The 15,528-nt window shown below is 36.3% G+C and overlaps 1 protein-coding gene across 3 annotated transcripts in view; it reads right to left on the reverse strand.

The window, feature by feature from the left end:
- Positions 1–9,500: 9,500 nt before the first annotated feature.
- The window catches only part of LOC136884436 (phospholipid phosphatase 5), a 46,029-nt gene continuing 40,001 nt past the window's right edge, over positions 9,501–15,528 (reverse strand). For all 3 annotated transcript variants that reach the window (XR_010861362.2, XR_010861363.2, XM_067156601.2), the window contains one exon: positions 9,501–10,348. Coding sequence is in view for 1 of the 3 variants with exons in the window: in XM_067156601.2 (XP_067012702.2) it covers positions 10,333–10,348 (16 nt within the window). In the remaining 2 variants the exon portion in view is untranslated. The remainder of the gene's footprint in view (positions 10,349–15,528) is intronic.

Genomic DNA, 15,528 nt, shown 5'->3' on the forward strand with positions numbered 1-15,528 from the left:
CGTGTGGCTATTACTAGCCGAATGCAGCCCTTTTAAGGCAGACCCTCCGAGGAGGGTGGGCGGCATCTGCCATGTGTAGGTAACTGCGTGTTATTGTGGTGGAGGATTGTGGTATGTGAGTTGCAGGGATGTTGGGGACAGTACAAACACCCAGTCCCCGGGCGATTGGAATTAACCAATGAAGGTTAAAATCCCTGACACAACCGGGAATCGAACCCGGGTCCTTCTGAACCAAAGGCTAGTATGCTGACCATTCAGCCAACGAGTCGGACCTTACTGATGTTTAAACCATATTTCTTAAACTCCTCATTCCAGCTTTGCATTCTCTCTCCCAATTCCTCTTCTGAGTCACTCCAGATCGCAACATCATCTGCAAATGTGAAGGCTTTGATATCTCCATGTTCTTTCCTTTTAATAGATTTCATTACTACATCCATCACAATAATAGAAGTGGTGACGAGCTGCACTCCTGTCTTTGTTTCAAACCAGTCCAACAAACCATGTCCTATGATATAGATGTTGATTCCCATAGGGAATCTGAAATTTTGTCCCGAATGAGTAAATTTATAATACCAATATAAATGGTCTGTTATTGGACATTATAAATTTTGCACTAGTCAGTGTATTGGTAGGTGTGCTAGGTACCAACTGATGAGCCCACCCTAGCACACGAGGGCGAAACGCTGGCAACCAAGAATGAGTTAGCTGGAAAATTTATAATGTCCAATAACGGACCATTTATATTGGTATTAAACCATGTCCTACTTGAATACAACTTCTATTCCCACTTTGTCTATGAGGCTGTCTCTCACTTGAAATTCAATCAATCAATACTGATCTGCATTTAGGGCAGTCGCCCAGGTGGCAGATTCCCTATCTGTTGTTTTCCTAGATGTTTTCAAAGAAATTGGAAATTTATTGAATATCTCCATTGGTAAGTTATTCCAATCCCTAACTCCCCTTCCTATAAATGAATATTTGCCCAATTTGTCCTCTTTTAATTCCAACTTTATCTTCATATTGTGATCTTTCCTACTTCTAAAGACACCGCTCAAACTCATTCGTCTACTAATGTCGTTCCACTACATCTCTCCGCTGACAGCTCAGAACATACTACTTATAACATGTCATAAATATCATTTTTGGTCCGTATTGATGATATTTGATTGAAATAATAACATTAAGTTATTTATTAGACCACCTAATCAATACAAAATCGTCTTGGATGATTTACATAAATTTGTTAACTAATTGTGGTACATGTTTCGCCTTCACTGAAGGCATCATAGTATTGATCATAGTATTAAACTTAAATTGAAAATAAGCGTCTAAATAACATGTAATAATGAAATGAATTTTAAAATCTTGAAGAGATTTGAAGTAAAATAACATTGATAGTTTAAAAATGCAATGTGTTGAGATATAATAGTGGAAGTATTAACAAAATTAACATTAGAAGGCTGTTAAAATAAGTGCAATGGATAAAACAACAGATTGTTATACAACAAGTAGCAAGATTGCATAAAAATAAAGTTGATAGTCTGGCGGTTATAATTAGACGATGGCGAAAAATCGTATATAATCAAAGTAAAGAAGAGAGCATTACTTCAAATTTTGAGATGGTCCATAGAGATCCTATTTGAAACTGTTCTTCAACTTCTATTCTACAACTTCATATCCTCAACGTGTTTTACAACTTCACTTTCGTCTTTTATCTTCACGATCATGATTAACTTTGGTTCTCTCGACTAACTTTGACTTTTATTCTCTCTTCTTTACTTTGATTATATACGATTTTTCGCCATCGTCTAATTATAACCGCCAGACTATCAACTTTATTTTTATGCAATCTTACTACTTGTTGTATAACAATCTGTTGTTTTATCCATTGCACTTATTTTAACAGCCTTCTAATGTTAATTTTGTTAATACTTCCACTATTATATCTCATCACATTGCATTTTTAAAGCATCATTGTTATTTTTAATGTTATTTTACTTCAAATCTCTTCAAGATTTTAAAATTCATTTCATTATTACATGTTATTTAGACGCTTATTTTCAATTTAAGTTTAATACTATGATCAATACTATGATGCCTTCAGGGAAGGCGAAACATGTACCACAATTAGTTAACAAATTTATGTAAATCATCCAAGACGATTTTGTATTGATTAGGTGGTCTAATAAATAACTTAATGTTATTATTTCAATCACATACCACTTAGTCGAGCAGCTCATCTTCTTTCTACCAATTCTTTCAAGCCCAAACTTTGCAACATTTTTGTAACGCTACTCTTTTGTAATAGACAAGAAAAATGTTCCACCGATCAATACTATTTATTGTGAATGAATGATTGCACTAGTACCGGTTTCGGCCTTTCTTGGCCATCATCAGCTAGCACACAAATTTACAGTCATTAGACAAAATTACAAAGAAGTTACGTTAGAGCATCCGGATGTCTAATGAAAAATGGAAGTAAAATATATTGCAGTATGTTGTGTTAAAATATCTCTGATTAAAAGTGGAGATGGTTATAATAAACTAAAACCTATTGATTGAGCATGGACATGAGTACATAAACACATTGAAATATATAGGCCACATCATAAGACACTAAAAAATATAGCACATTAAAACATGTTATATTTTAAAAACGTCTATTAAAATTTGAGTTCTGTTGCGTTGTATTCATTCTTCAATCCTCTTGTAGTTCTTGTGTGTATTAGGTGATCATCGAGAATGTTCTATGGCTGATATACTTTGTATTGGTGTGTTAAGAGAACTCTTGTCATTAAAATTGAGTACTGTGCAATTCAACTGTTGATGTAGTCCAGTAAGATTTATATATACAGCGAAATAGGGTTTGATTTTAGAGCAGTTGGTGTTGACACCTCTCTCGTCTATGCACGTTATATGGTTGTTATCTGTAAAGAAAAGCTGATATGAGTATAGCGTGTGTATGAAGGAATGCCTGGATGTATGTGTGAAATGAAAATAGTACTTACTGTTGTTGCTGTGGAGGTTGTGTACCGATATGTTTGGAGATTTGTTGTGTTCTGCTACGAGTACGTCTGGGGCTCGTGTTAGCTGTGTGGAGGGATGTTGGTGTAAGGTTGGGGTTAGGTTTGTGATTCGTCGGTTTGTTATTATGACGTGTGTTTACTAATTTGAGACAGTCATTTTTTATTGCAGGAATGGCTTTGTCAAAGATGATACTGGTTTTCTCTGTAATGTCGTTAATGTTCTGATTGGGGTTAGCGTATTGATCCAAAGAAATGTAGAAATCTTCGGTTATGTTGAGCAGGGGGCCCTTAGAGTTTATGTTTAATATCATCATGTCATTATTGATGTGTGTGAAATTGTGACTAGATTCTTCTACATGTTGGCCTATTGATGAGAAATGGTTGTGCTTTACTGCATTTATATGTTCATTATAACGGACGGTGAAGTTTCTGCCTGTATGTCCAATGTAGCTTGTGTCACAGTTGTTACATTTGATACGGTAGACACCTGATTGGTTGTATTTATTATTATTATTGACTGTTTTGGTGTTGTGTATAGTGTTGGTGCTGTTGTGTGTGGTTTTGAATGCTATTTTCAGGTTGTGCTTCTTAAAGATATTAGTTATAGTATATATATTGGTGTTGTCGAAAGTAAATAGGACATAATCTTTTTTGGGTTTGGCTGTTTTGATTAATTTAGTTTTATGTTGTGAATGATTTTGTTGACCATTTCTTTGCTGTATCCATTGCATTTGACTATATCGTGGATGAATTTTAATTCATTATTTCGATCTTCTATTGTCATTGGGATATTGAAAGCTCTATGTATCATACTAAAATAGGCTGCTCTTTTATGTGTGTTAGGATGAATGGAGTTATTTTTTATGGTATTTAAAGTGTGTGTGGGTTTCCTATAGATCTTGTAAGATAAGCGAGTGTCGTGCCTGGTTATAGTCAAGTCGAAGTAATTTAGTGTACGGTTATTTTCTGTTTCTTTAGTGAATTTAATTTGGGGGTCTAAATTGTTAAGTTTGTCTAGTATAGTATCTGCATCAGTAAATCTATTATCTATAATTACAAAGATATCGTCGACAAATCTACACCAAAAATATATATTATCTATTTTATTAATTGACGTGTGTTCTAGGTAGTCGATATATATTTCTGCTAATATTCCGGAAGCAGGAGATCCCATAGGTAATCCTTGTTGCTGATATATGGTATCATGAAATCTGAAGTGGTTATTGTTTAAGGCGAATTTAAGCAGAATCATGAATTCTTCTATTTCTAAGGTGTTCAAGTTGCTATGTTTTTTTTTAGATTAGATTCAATTATTTTGACTGTTTGTTTAATAGGAATGTTAGGGTACATGTTTGTTATATCAAATGAAGTAAGGGTATGATGTTTTTCGATCTTTAGTTCTTTGGTTCTGTTGCAAAAATCTATTGAGTTTTGTATTGTTTTGTTTGCTAAAAATGAATAATGCTTTTTCAAGAATTTTTGAATGAATTGTGATAACTTATAGGTTGGACTGGCTTTATAGTTTATAATCGGTCTCATGGGTACATTTTCTTTGTGTATTTTAGGGTAGGCCCTTGCGGATGGTAATTGGGGGTTCATAGTTATAAGTTTGGCAGATTCTGTTTTGGTGAGAATAAAGTGTGTGTTCTTGAGTAGATTTTTTAAATTCCTTTGTATATTATTGGTTGGATCTCGGCGTTTAATTGAAAAAGTGTTGTCCTGGAAACATTCTTTAGTCTTTGTTATGTATTCATTCCTATCCATAATGACCGTAGTGTTGCCTTTGTCGGCTTTTGTTATTAGGAGATTGTTCTGTTTTATTTTGTTTAGGTTATTATTGTGAACATTGTTGATATATTGCAGGATTTTTCTACTGATTTCGTGTCTAACTTCGTCTCGTATATCGTACGGAATTTTCTGTAAAGCGAGTTCTGTTTCGGTAACGGCAGTTATAATATTCTGATAGGATGATGCATTACCCCAGTTATGTTTGGGTCCCCTGCTCAACATAGCCGTCTCTACATCGTCAAATACGGTTAGTGTGAGATGTTTTACGGTGGGTGGAATTTATGTTGGGAATTCTTGTTAAGATGAGAAGGATCTTTATTTTCAGTTATGGTTAGTGGTTTCAGTGTTTTGTTTCTTTATGGCTAAATCTTCTATTTTATTTCTAGAAATTTGTTGAAAATAATTCCAATAGCTATGTGGGAGTTCATGGGATACTTTGAGATGTGTTGAATAAAGTTCATTATTGAGATGTTGTTTCTTACGATATAGGAATTTTATTTCTTCTTTTAACCAAATTTCATTAGTCTTGTTTAGTGTTTTGCTTGTCTGAGCAGTTCGTCTATGTTTGTTATTGTATTTCTGGAGAAATTTCGGTGTTAAGTTGTTTGAAAGGCATTCCTTCAAGAAGGCAGTGCTTTTGGTTGCGTTCATTAGCTTGGTTTTTAGGTTTTGGTATTTGAATGCATTACGTTTTGCCTGGTTGGCTTCCGTATTATTATTTATAAGTTTCATATTCCGTATTGATTGGATTCAATGTAATATACAAGAAAAATGTTCCACCAATCAATACTATGAATTGTGAATGAATTATTGCACTAGTACCGGTTTTGGCCTTTCTTGGCCATCATCAGCTAGCACACAAATTTCTTTCCAATTTGCACTTAGTCTCTTTATTTCTCTATTATAATAAGGTGGGTCTTACCATTTCTTAGCACCTTTAAAGGTTCAAACCTGTTTTCACATTCCTCAACAATTGCTTTAAACCCATCCCAGAGACTGTTTACATTTTTATTTACCGTTTTCTACCGATCATAGTTACTTTTTAAAAACTGCCTCATGCCTGCTTTATCAGCCATGTGATACTGCCTAATAGTCCTACTTTTACCACCTTCCTTTCTAACACATTTATTTCAATCAGTACTATACTGAGAGTCAACTTAAGACCTTAGCGGTCCCTTTGATGTTAGTCAGACTTCTGGTCGGTGAAATGGCTTCCGCAGCGCCAAATAGTTCCCTAGGTTTGTTACTTGTTCCTGAAGTCAGGAGCTTCCTTCAGTTTGGTTAGATATTCTGGTGAACTGACTTGATGAATTAAAATTTTTGCCCTGTATAAATATGGAAAATATATCACAGGTTCTATGTTATTCGGGTTCATTACCAACTCTTATATTTCATATGTAGATGGCTGTGAATAGTTATTGTTCTCAGTGGTGTATGTAGCAAAATAATAATAATTTAATATGATATTGATATCTTATTGCACTGTGTACTTAGTAAGTTTGTTCTAGTTCATTCCACTGTTGATAAGTTCGCCTAAATAGGTGGGACATTGCAGATGGATCCAAGAAAACTGTTGGCAATACTGGCTGCAACAGCGTGTTCACTGTTCAGTATTCATAATGGCTGCCAGCTGTGAGCAAGACGTGTGTGATGCTGTGACGCTTGAGTTCCCTGTGAAATACTTTAAAGCTAACAAAAGTAGAGGAAAATAAAGTAGAAAATCTAAACCAAATTGTTTTAAACGTTTACAGTAGCCTACGAGATTAGAATCCACTGTGGACTGTGGAAGACGTGAAAAAGTCCGCGCAGCTGATCGGCGTTTCTGTGTATAGTGTTTACGCCGCTCGCTTGGAATGGAAAATCCAAGTCTCCAGGGAAAGAAAGATGTGTCAGCTCAGCACTCGCCGTAAATAAAACAGGAAGGGCCTTAACACGGTATGGGAATAGGATCTTTGGCGTATTCGATGATGATGATAATAATAATAATAATAATAATAATGCGTACTTTACTTTATATTCGCAACCGCACTCTACCTACAGAAATGTTGTCATGAGAGGATCATGAGTTCGTTTTTACCTTCCGAATGACGAGACTACAATATTTACAACATTCCTGGAAGCATTGTATTTTGCAATCCCACTCACCGGTGGGTTTTTCAGCTTTTTTAACTATGAGAAACTGCCACTGACAGTCGTTGCAAGAGAGCGGAATCGTATACGTATGTTGTAAGTCTCCATGTGCCTTACACAAATCGCATTATGAAACAAAAATAATTTTTGCTTCTCTTGCCTCGGAATTCATCAGTAATCTGTAGGTTTTATATGGTCATTGAAGGAATAAATAGGTATGGTACGTAATCAAAGTACAGCTATGTCAAAGGCAGTGATTTCGTTTGATGCTTCACTGTTTCAGAATGAAGTACTGTACTTGTCAGATGGACGCACGGCGTTAATGATAAGCTGGTTGTGGCGGAGATGGAGAAACTAGACGGGAAGGGGGAACAGGGGATGTGCTCACATGCGGAAGGATGCTTTTCCTAAGCTCTTAACTTGAATTTCAGTATAGTTTCGATGCCCCTCTGCGTCATCATCAGCTGATATATGATTGTCAATTTTTCTACAAACTTCTAAGTTTATCAACGTCAAATTGATCACAGTTTAAAACCATATTAACAACATGTTTCTAATTTCATATTTTCTACAAGTCCAAGACTTGCAAGTCTTACGCCAAAAACTGATGAAAACATTATAAGTAAATATTGCGAATGCCTTTTCATTGTCTTTGTGCAAAGTGGTTTGTAAACGATACCTAAACGGATTATGTTAAGTTCTTTATTGAAATTAGCCTTTGTCATGGGGATCCTAAAAGCCCGTTCTACTAAACTATTGTATGTAGAGTTTTTTTGATTCTGTGGTTGCTCTGAGTCTTGTCTAATAGTAACTGCCGTTTGTGTAGGGTTTCTAAAAATACTGTAAGCAAAAGAGGAATCCGATCAGTTGATTTTTAAGTCTAGAAAATTAATTGATTTACTATTTTTTGATTCCAAAGTAAATTTTATTAAGTACATCTAGAGTAGCCGTTGTGTCCCTAACATGTTCGTCTACATATCTAGACCAAAACAGAATGTTGTCGAATTCCCTGTCATTCTCCATCATGTAGGTTTCCAAAGAATCCAAATAGATCTCTGCCAAGATGTAGTTTTTATTGAATTATTTCTAATACAATACTACATCAAGTTTTAAGAAGTGCCATAAGTTAGGCACATAGTGCTTCAAGACTTCTATTTTAGTTTGTTGTTCTTTTAAATCCATTTTATATATTAAGTGAGCAAACCAGTTTGCATATGTTGTTATCAGTTTTTGGCTTAAGACTCATAAGTCTTGGACTTGTAGAAAATATGAAATTAGAGACAGTATATTTTTAACACAGTTTCGTGTTGTTAATATGGTTTTAAATCATGATCAATTTGACGTTGATAAACTTATATGATTGTCAATTTTTCCCAAAATTCTATCAGCTGATGATGACGCAGAGGGGTGTCGAAACTAGTACTAATTGAAATATACGTTGCAATTAAGTCTACGCAACAATTTTTATGTATTGAATAAGGTGGACCAATAAAAGTTGTAATCTTGGTTCAATACGGACAAACAATGAAGTTTATTAATTTAAATGTCTATAACATTCTTGATCATAAACTTCTTAAGGAAGGTCAACTTGCGTGGACTGGTTATTCCATTTATATTAGCTGTAGCAATAGTGTGCAAAGGCATCAGTATGTAGAGTTGTAGATATACTCCCCATTGTAGCAAGGGACGATGATTCCAGACTATCATGATTGGGATATAGCATATGGTGATAAGGCGTCCCTATTGAAGCAGCTATAAATTCCTGTGAGCGGTTTTCATGAACTGTAGTTTAATTCCGTCAGTACAGATGTTAACTGTGTTTCAAACATCTGTTGGGAGTCTGGTGAATGTGTGTTGTACTTGGCACGCATGGTATTTAGAAATTCAGGGACGTACTTGTGAAATTCTGTTCGATGGCACGCCGTCAGAACAAAGAACATTGGTTCTTGGCTGGGCGCTGTATTCATGTGGTGGAGGTCATTTATTATTCTATATACTTCTTCACCATTGGCATACTGTAGTTGGGTCTGATCACAGGTCGCAGTCTTTTGGGTTTTCGATCTGGAGTCCTTGGTACTGTTTGCAGTCTGTGATGTTTTACGTATTTTAGTGCGTTTCTTGGGGTGTTGTGTCAAACTTTCCGGAACTGATGACGTATCATAGTCCTCGGCTGAGGGATTGATCATTTCTTGAATATATTCTTCAGACAGTTTCAGTTAGCAATTTGGCTCGTGTGTGTGCTGCTAGTTAGGGGCAAGTTCGTTCCTGATGAGATAAGAACCTGTTGTAGCGTTTTCCTGCGCGGGTACACTCAAGTGGCTTTGGCTGCTTTGTTAGGGGTGGATACTCCGTATTGTACTGTTGCTGTATTACTGGCTGTTCGCCTCTCTCTGTGCAGATATTTTCTAAACATGCCATTGGCCTGTACCGACGTGGATAGTCAATACTGAGATGTTCAGTAGGATTACAAACAGCGCAGGTTTTTTTTCTTCACCGTTAAATAGAACTTGGTCCTTAACTTTTCTGTGAAGATAAAGGATGGAATTTTATTTTGAAGGTCTATTTTGTATTTGCATCTTGTAATTTATAATAATGTGACCAGTATTCATTTGTAACCAATTTAACGGTATCATATTTTGTATGTCCGAACTCTTTCATTTGGTACTTCCAGGGGAATGTTGAATAGCCTTACTCTTGTTGCCTCAATGCCAGCTGGGCTAATTTTGACTGGGACGTGTTCGCCAGTAAAAGTGTGACACTGTTTTGTCCAGAAAAGTTAGTCAAAAGCCTATCAAAAGTATTGCTTGAAATTACCTTTATGCAGATAGAATTCATTGAGGCATCTAATTGATCCACGGTGGATTTCAGCAGTTGAAGGTCGAGTTGTATTTCGCTGGAAAGAGCACTTCAAGGTGTTTTTCCTGGTATGTTGCATTTCCTTTCTTACTTATACAAAAACGCAGCGCTTTAAAAGCGAGCGGGGCACTTAACTGGCTTTACCGTTGGTTAATTCCACTAAAAACGTTCTGTAGAGGAGTGAGCTGTGTCGAGCAACCTTCTCTGGCCAGTGCCTAGAAGAGGTCGAGCTGTTATTTTGAGTTGGCCCAATCCTGGCCTTTTATAATTCCCACTACTGGGCAGTATATCCAAAGAAAACAGAGAGCACAAATTTAAGTGGGTGTGTGGATATTTTTGATCACATAGTATACTTTAACAAACTAATATTTCTCTTGCAAAACAAAATTTATTTCATCCATTGACATTAAACAAACAATAAATTAGCTATTAATAAAAAGAACATACACAAATATAACAAAACAAATTTTCAGTTTTTAAAAATATCTTATTACCAGTAAAAATATACAGTAGTTTTTCCAGGACTAGACTCTCAGGTTCGTGGATACCTAGGAAAATGAAGACATTCACTTGTATGGAGGTTCAATAATACGGCATACAGTACAGAATATCAAAGCCAACAAATCTCATGACTATAATAAATAGAAAATGCCTCACATCTGTCTTACAAATTCTGTAGAAATACAAGTCATGACACTGAGCATTAAATACTGGAATGTTATGAAAAATAAAATACACAAGAACAAACACAAGTTTGATAAGAATTCTATCAACAAACTTTCCTTGTATGCTAAAGTGTTTGGATACAAGTTTGTCATGACTCAATGGCAAGTAATTTTTGTTAATGGACCAGATATCTATTACTTCTACAAGACTGTGGTATATTGACGTCTAAAAATCTCCATTCTCCAATAAAAGAAAGACTAAATACTGACCACCACCAACCAGTCAACCTACCTCTTCTTTAAATTGAGTAGTGTAGTACCAATGAAGCATACAATACTCACTGGAGACTAGGAGTTTCTTGTATCAAAACACTTTGCTAAAATCCTTGAAAGGTCTTTCAAGGTTTATCTTATTGGTAGAGTTAATTTCTATGCAGTTGATTGATTTACCAAGGCAAAATTACATACGTATTATACAGACTACTCATGACAGGGATGTATCGTTACAATGTGCAAATTGCAGAGAATAAAATTCATTCACATAGAAAATAATTTTGGCCAATGATCCATGACTTTACCACAGCTTCACTCTCTAGAACTATGGATATCACCTAGTAAGATACAGAAGATTTGGACAGGCATGTCGACTTCTTTCAAGTCAGTCAGTCAGGAAGTACACTCGAATGCGCACAAAAATTGACGACATTACCTCCAAGTGGCAGGATTCCAAGTATAGTGGTGTCCTGATTATCTGAGTTAATGTGGACCAAAATTACCCCAGATAAGCAAAAGCTCTGATAAAGCGCATGCTTAATACAAATTGTGTTTTGATTAGAAAGGCTAAACTCTTCACTCATTTGACCAACAGCCAACATAGTGGTTACTCTTTGAAGGTTGAGTCAAATGTTCCACCTTTACAACGCAAAGATTCTTTATTATCAATTTATTTACAAATCATTTTTAGAAATATGACGGGACATGTTTCGTCTAACTTGTAGACATCAGCAGCCGCTAGAGTCTTTAAGAGAAAGCAACACATTAAAATAATTTGGGTAGCCGAATAAGTCAATAAAAATGGTGAAGAGTGTTCAGAGCACAACACTTAAAAATATATAGCTGGCATTAAAATTGTCCATATGGGATGATTCAGTAAAACTTGGCGTTAAAATTCTTCCTTTTGAAGGTGCTGTGCTGACATACAATATTCTGTTGCGTCTGTGAAAGTGTGTTAATGTGGTGCACAATGTTAAATCCAGTAGCATAAAAAGGATGTATAAGGAATCCAGTGAGCGGATGTTAAGGTAGTCTTATTGGCATGATGTTGACACTTCTTGCTGAGAAGTTAAGTGGAATATTTGAACATGAAAACTTGTGTGGAATGTGCAGTAAAGGGCCCTGGAACGAGAATGATAGCCGTTTTTAGTGTTAAAATAGGCAAATTTTTGTATCTTGTGATATAAAGCAATATAAAGAGTGCGGCACATCTGATTACTTACGTTCTCGCCTGTTCGAGAGCGACTAGTTCAGTGAGGATGATTGTGGCTGACTGGGGGCGAACTATGGAGGTTGTGTGTAAGGGGAAGGTTGGAATCAATAGGCGGGGAGCTATCACGTGGAAGCTTGTTTGTAAATTTGTCAAAGTAGGAACTTTTAAGCAATGCCTAGAAAATTACGTTCGCAGTTTCTGAATGGGATTACGTTTTTGATCTATATCAATATAGATGTTCTCGAGAACGATAAGTAAAGTGCCCTTATTATGAAAATAAAGAATTTTTAAGTCCTGTTCTATAGAAGTAAAGAAATGATTGGACTCTGTCATATGAGTGCTCATGGCAGAGTATCTTCCGTGTTTAGCAGCGTTGATATGTTCCTTATATCTAACTGAAAAGCCTCTTCCTGTTTGCCCAATTCCTGCGCGACATTGGTTGCAATTCAACTTATATACGCCTGATTTATTATATTTATTCATAGTGTTGTTAATTTTATGTTGGTTGTAAAAGAGGGTAGTGTTATTGTTGACTGTTTTAAAAGCAATATTGATCTTATGCTTCTTAAAAATGTTGGTGATATCGTAAATCTTACACCAATAATAAGTGAAAGTGGCGTATTTATCTGTTTCTCTAAGCAGAGTTGAATGAAATGCCTGCTAAACCCGTTTTTTCTCGCCATTAAGTGGATGGAGTCGAGTTCTTTTTTACAATTTACATTAGATAAAGGGATATGAAAAGCTCTGCGGATCAAACTATACAATGTTGCTCTTTTTTGAGATTCGGGATGCATAGAATCTTGCCCGATGGTATTAATATTTTGGGTAGGCTTCCTGAGTATGGTATAAGAGAATTTGTTGGAGCTGTTATTGATAGTAACATCCAAGATATTTAAAGAATTATTGACTTCCGCTTCGGAAGTAAACTTGATCCATGGATCAATTGCATTTTGATTCAACTGTTCAAGAATGAAATCGCCATTGGAGATGTGGTCTATTATGGCAAATGTATCATCAACAAAGCGCGTCCAGAATACAATACCTCTAATTTTATTAAGAATTTTGGAATTTTCCAAGTGATCTAAATAAATTCCTGCCATTATTCCTGAAGCCGGAGAGCCCTTAGGAAGACTGTCCTGGTTATAAAATTTAATGAAAAAGTGAAGTAATTGTTGGAAGTTACAAATTCTAAAATATTTAAAAATTCTTCTATCTCCTGTATGCTTAATTTTCTGTATTTTAGAATACATAATTTTATGTCAAATGAGTACATTTTTTTTGTCGTTGTAATAATAGGTTTTTTGTCAAATTACAAAATTGTATAGAATTCTTAATAGAGCTGGGATTTTCAAATTTATAGTATTTCTTCAAGAAGTTTTGTAAGTTGGGCTGTTCCTGTAGTTAACTATGGGTCTTTTGGGAATATCTGTTTTGTGGACTTCAGGCAATGCTTTGGCTGTGGGGTTACTGGGATTTATATTAAGAAAAGATCCCACTTATCATCAGTTTAAAATAATTCTCGGAAAAGAAGGTTTTGGTTTTTTGCATGTAAGTCTCTGTGTTCATAATAACTGTAGCACCGGGCGAGTTGGCCGTGCGCGTAGAGGCGCGCGGCTGTGAGCTTGCATCCGGGAGATAGTAGGTTCGAATCCCACTATCGGCAGCCCTGAAAATGGTTTTCCGTGGTTTCCCATTTTCACACCAGGCAAATGCTGGGGCTGTACCTTAATTAAGGCCACGGCCGCTTCCTTCCAACTCCTAGGCCTTTCCCATCCCATCGTCGCCATAAGACCTATCTGTGTCGGTGCGACGTAAAGCCCCTAGCAAAAAAAATAACTGTAGCATTGCCTTTGTGACTATTAGATCAGAAAGTTTTTTGCAAATATTGAGTCTAATTTCTGTTTGACTGTCAATTGGCAATTTTTGTATGGCACTTTCATTTTCAGCAGTAATAGCAATGGCATCGAACAGGCGAGAACGTAAGTAATCAGATGTGCCGCACTTTTTATATTTCTTATTTATTGCTTTATATCACAAGATAAAATAGGCAAATTTTTGTAACACTAAAAACAGCTATCATTCTCGCTTTAGGGCCCTTTACTGCACATTCCACACACGTTTTCATGTTTAAATATTCCACCTAACTTCTCAGCAAGAAATGTCAACACCATGCCAATAAGACGACCTTAACATTGTGCACTACATTATCAAACTTTCACCGACGCAACAGAATATTGTATGTCAACACAGCACCTTCAAAAAGAAGAATTTTAACGCCAACATAATATTTTTAATTGTTGTGCTCTGAACTAGGGTTGGGCAGACCGGAACATTCAGTTGTTCCGCAACATTAGGAGCTTGGAGGCGGAGCGTTTCGGTACAGAGTGCCGCAACATGGGACGCGGAACTGTAACTGCATAGTAGAGAGAGAGAGAGACAGACAACATGATATGCTCCGCGTCAGCTGGAATGTGCCTGTAACGAACGTGCTGTGTCGAAGGCGGCACTAGATAAACTAGTTAGCCTTGGCTGTGTGCAGTGGGCACTTCGGACGCGGGGCTGTAACTACGCACTGCGCAGTAGAGAGAACTTCGAGAGGCAACATTACATGCTCCGGGCCAGCGGGACTATGCCTGTATCAGTGTATCGAACGTGCTGTGTGTACTGTGTAGTTTCTAATGGCCATGGCCAGCATAAAGCTGCACGAAACGCGAACGAACAGTTGTAACACTGAAATTCGCGCACAATAATCTCGTTTAAAGGCTGCGTTTAGGTCAAGATTTTTTCGGTCAATACGAAATACAGATAACACAGTTACAATGGCAGTACAGGTGTTTAAAAGTAACTAATCTAAGGATATTTCCACCAGTTGAATGTATCGGCAGGTATTGTAATTAGGGCCAGGATAAAACTTCACGGCACGTGAAAAACCAGTCGAAAATCTGAAATATGCACCCAGAAATATCATGTCTAAAATATTTTTAGGATAAGAATGTCTTCATTCATTCTGAAATACACCTGTCATAATTACACTGGCTGTAGATGTGTTTACAAATGTCACAATGTTATTTTCACTAATTAAACACATACTCGCACAATTAAAGAGATATTTACCGAGCTCGATAACTGCAGTCGCTTAAGTGCGGCCAGTATCCAGTATTCGGGAGATAGTAGGTTCGAACCCCACTGTCGGCAGCCCTGAAAATGGTTTTCCGTGGTTTCCCATTTTCACACCAGGCTGTACCTTAATTAAGGCCACGACCGCTTCCTTCCCACTCTTAGCCCTTCCCTGTCCCATCGTCGCCATAAGACCTATCTATGTCGGTGCGACGTAAAGCCACTAGCAAAATATATATATATATATATATATATATTCGTCAGTACCGGTACTCTATTTACGTACACGATATTAAAGCAGAACACTAAAATACAAATTAAACAGTATATACTATACAAGGAGAATACGAAAATAAAAATTAAACACTATATTATACTGTACTAGGAGAACACGAAAATAAAAATTAAACACTATATACTGTACAAGGAGAGCACGAAAATAAAAATTAAGTGAAACTAC

This window comes from Anabrus simplex, chromosome 12 (genome assembly GCF_040414725.1).
Source record: "Anabrus simplex isolate iqAnaSimp1 chromosome 12, ASM4041472v1, whole genome shotgun sequence".
NCBI lineage: Eukaryota > Metazoa > Arthropoda > Insecta > Orthoptera > Tettigoniidae > Anabrus > Anabrus simplex.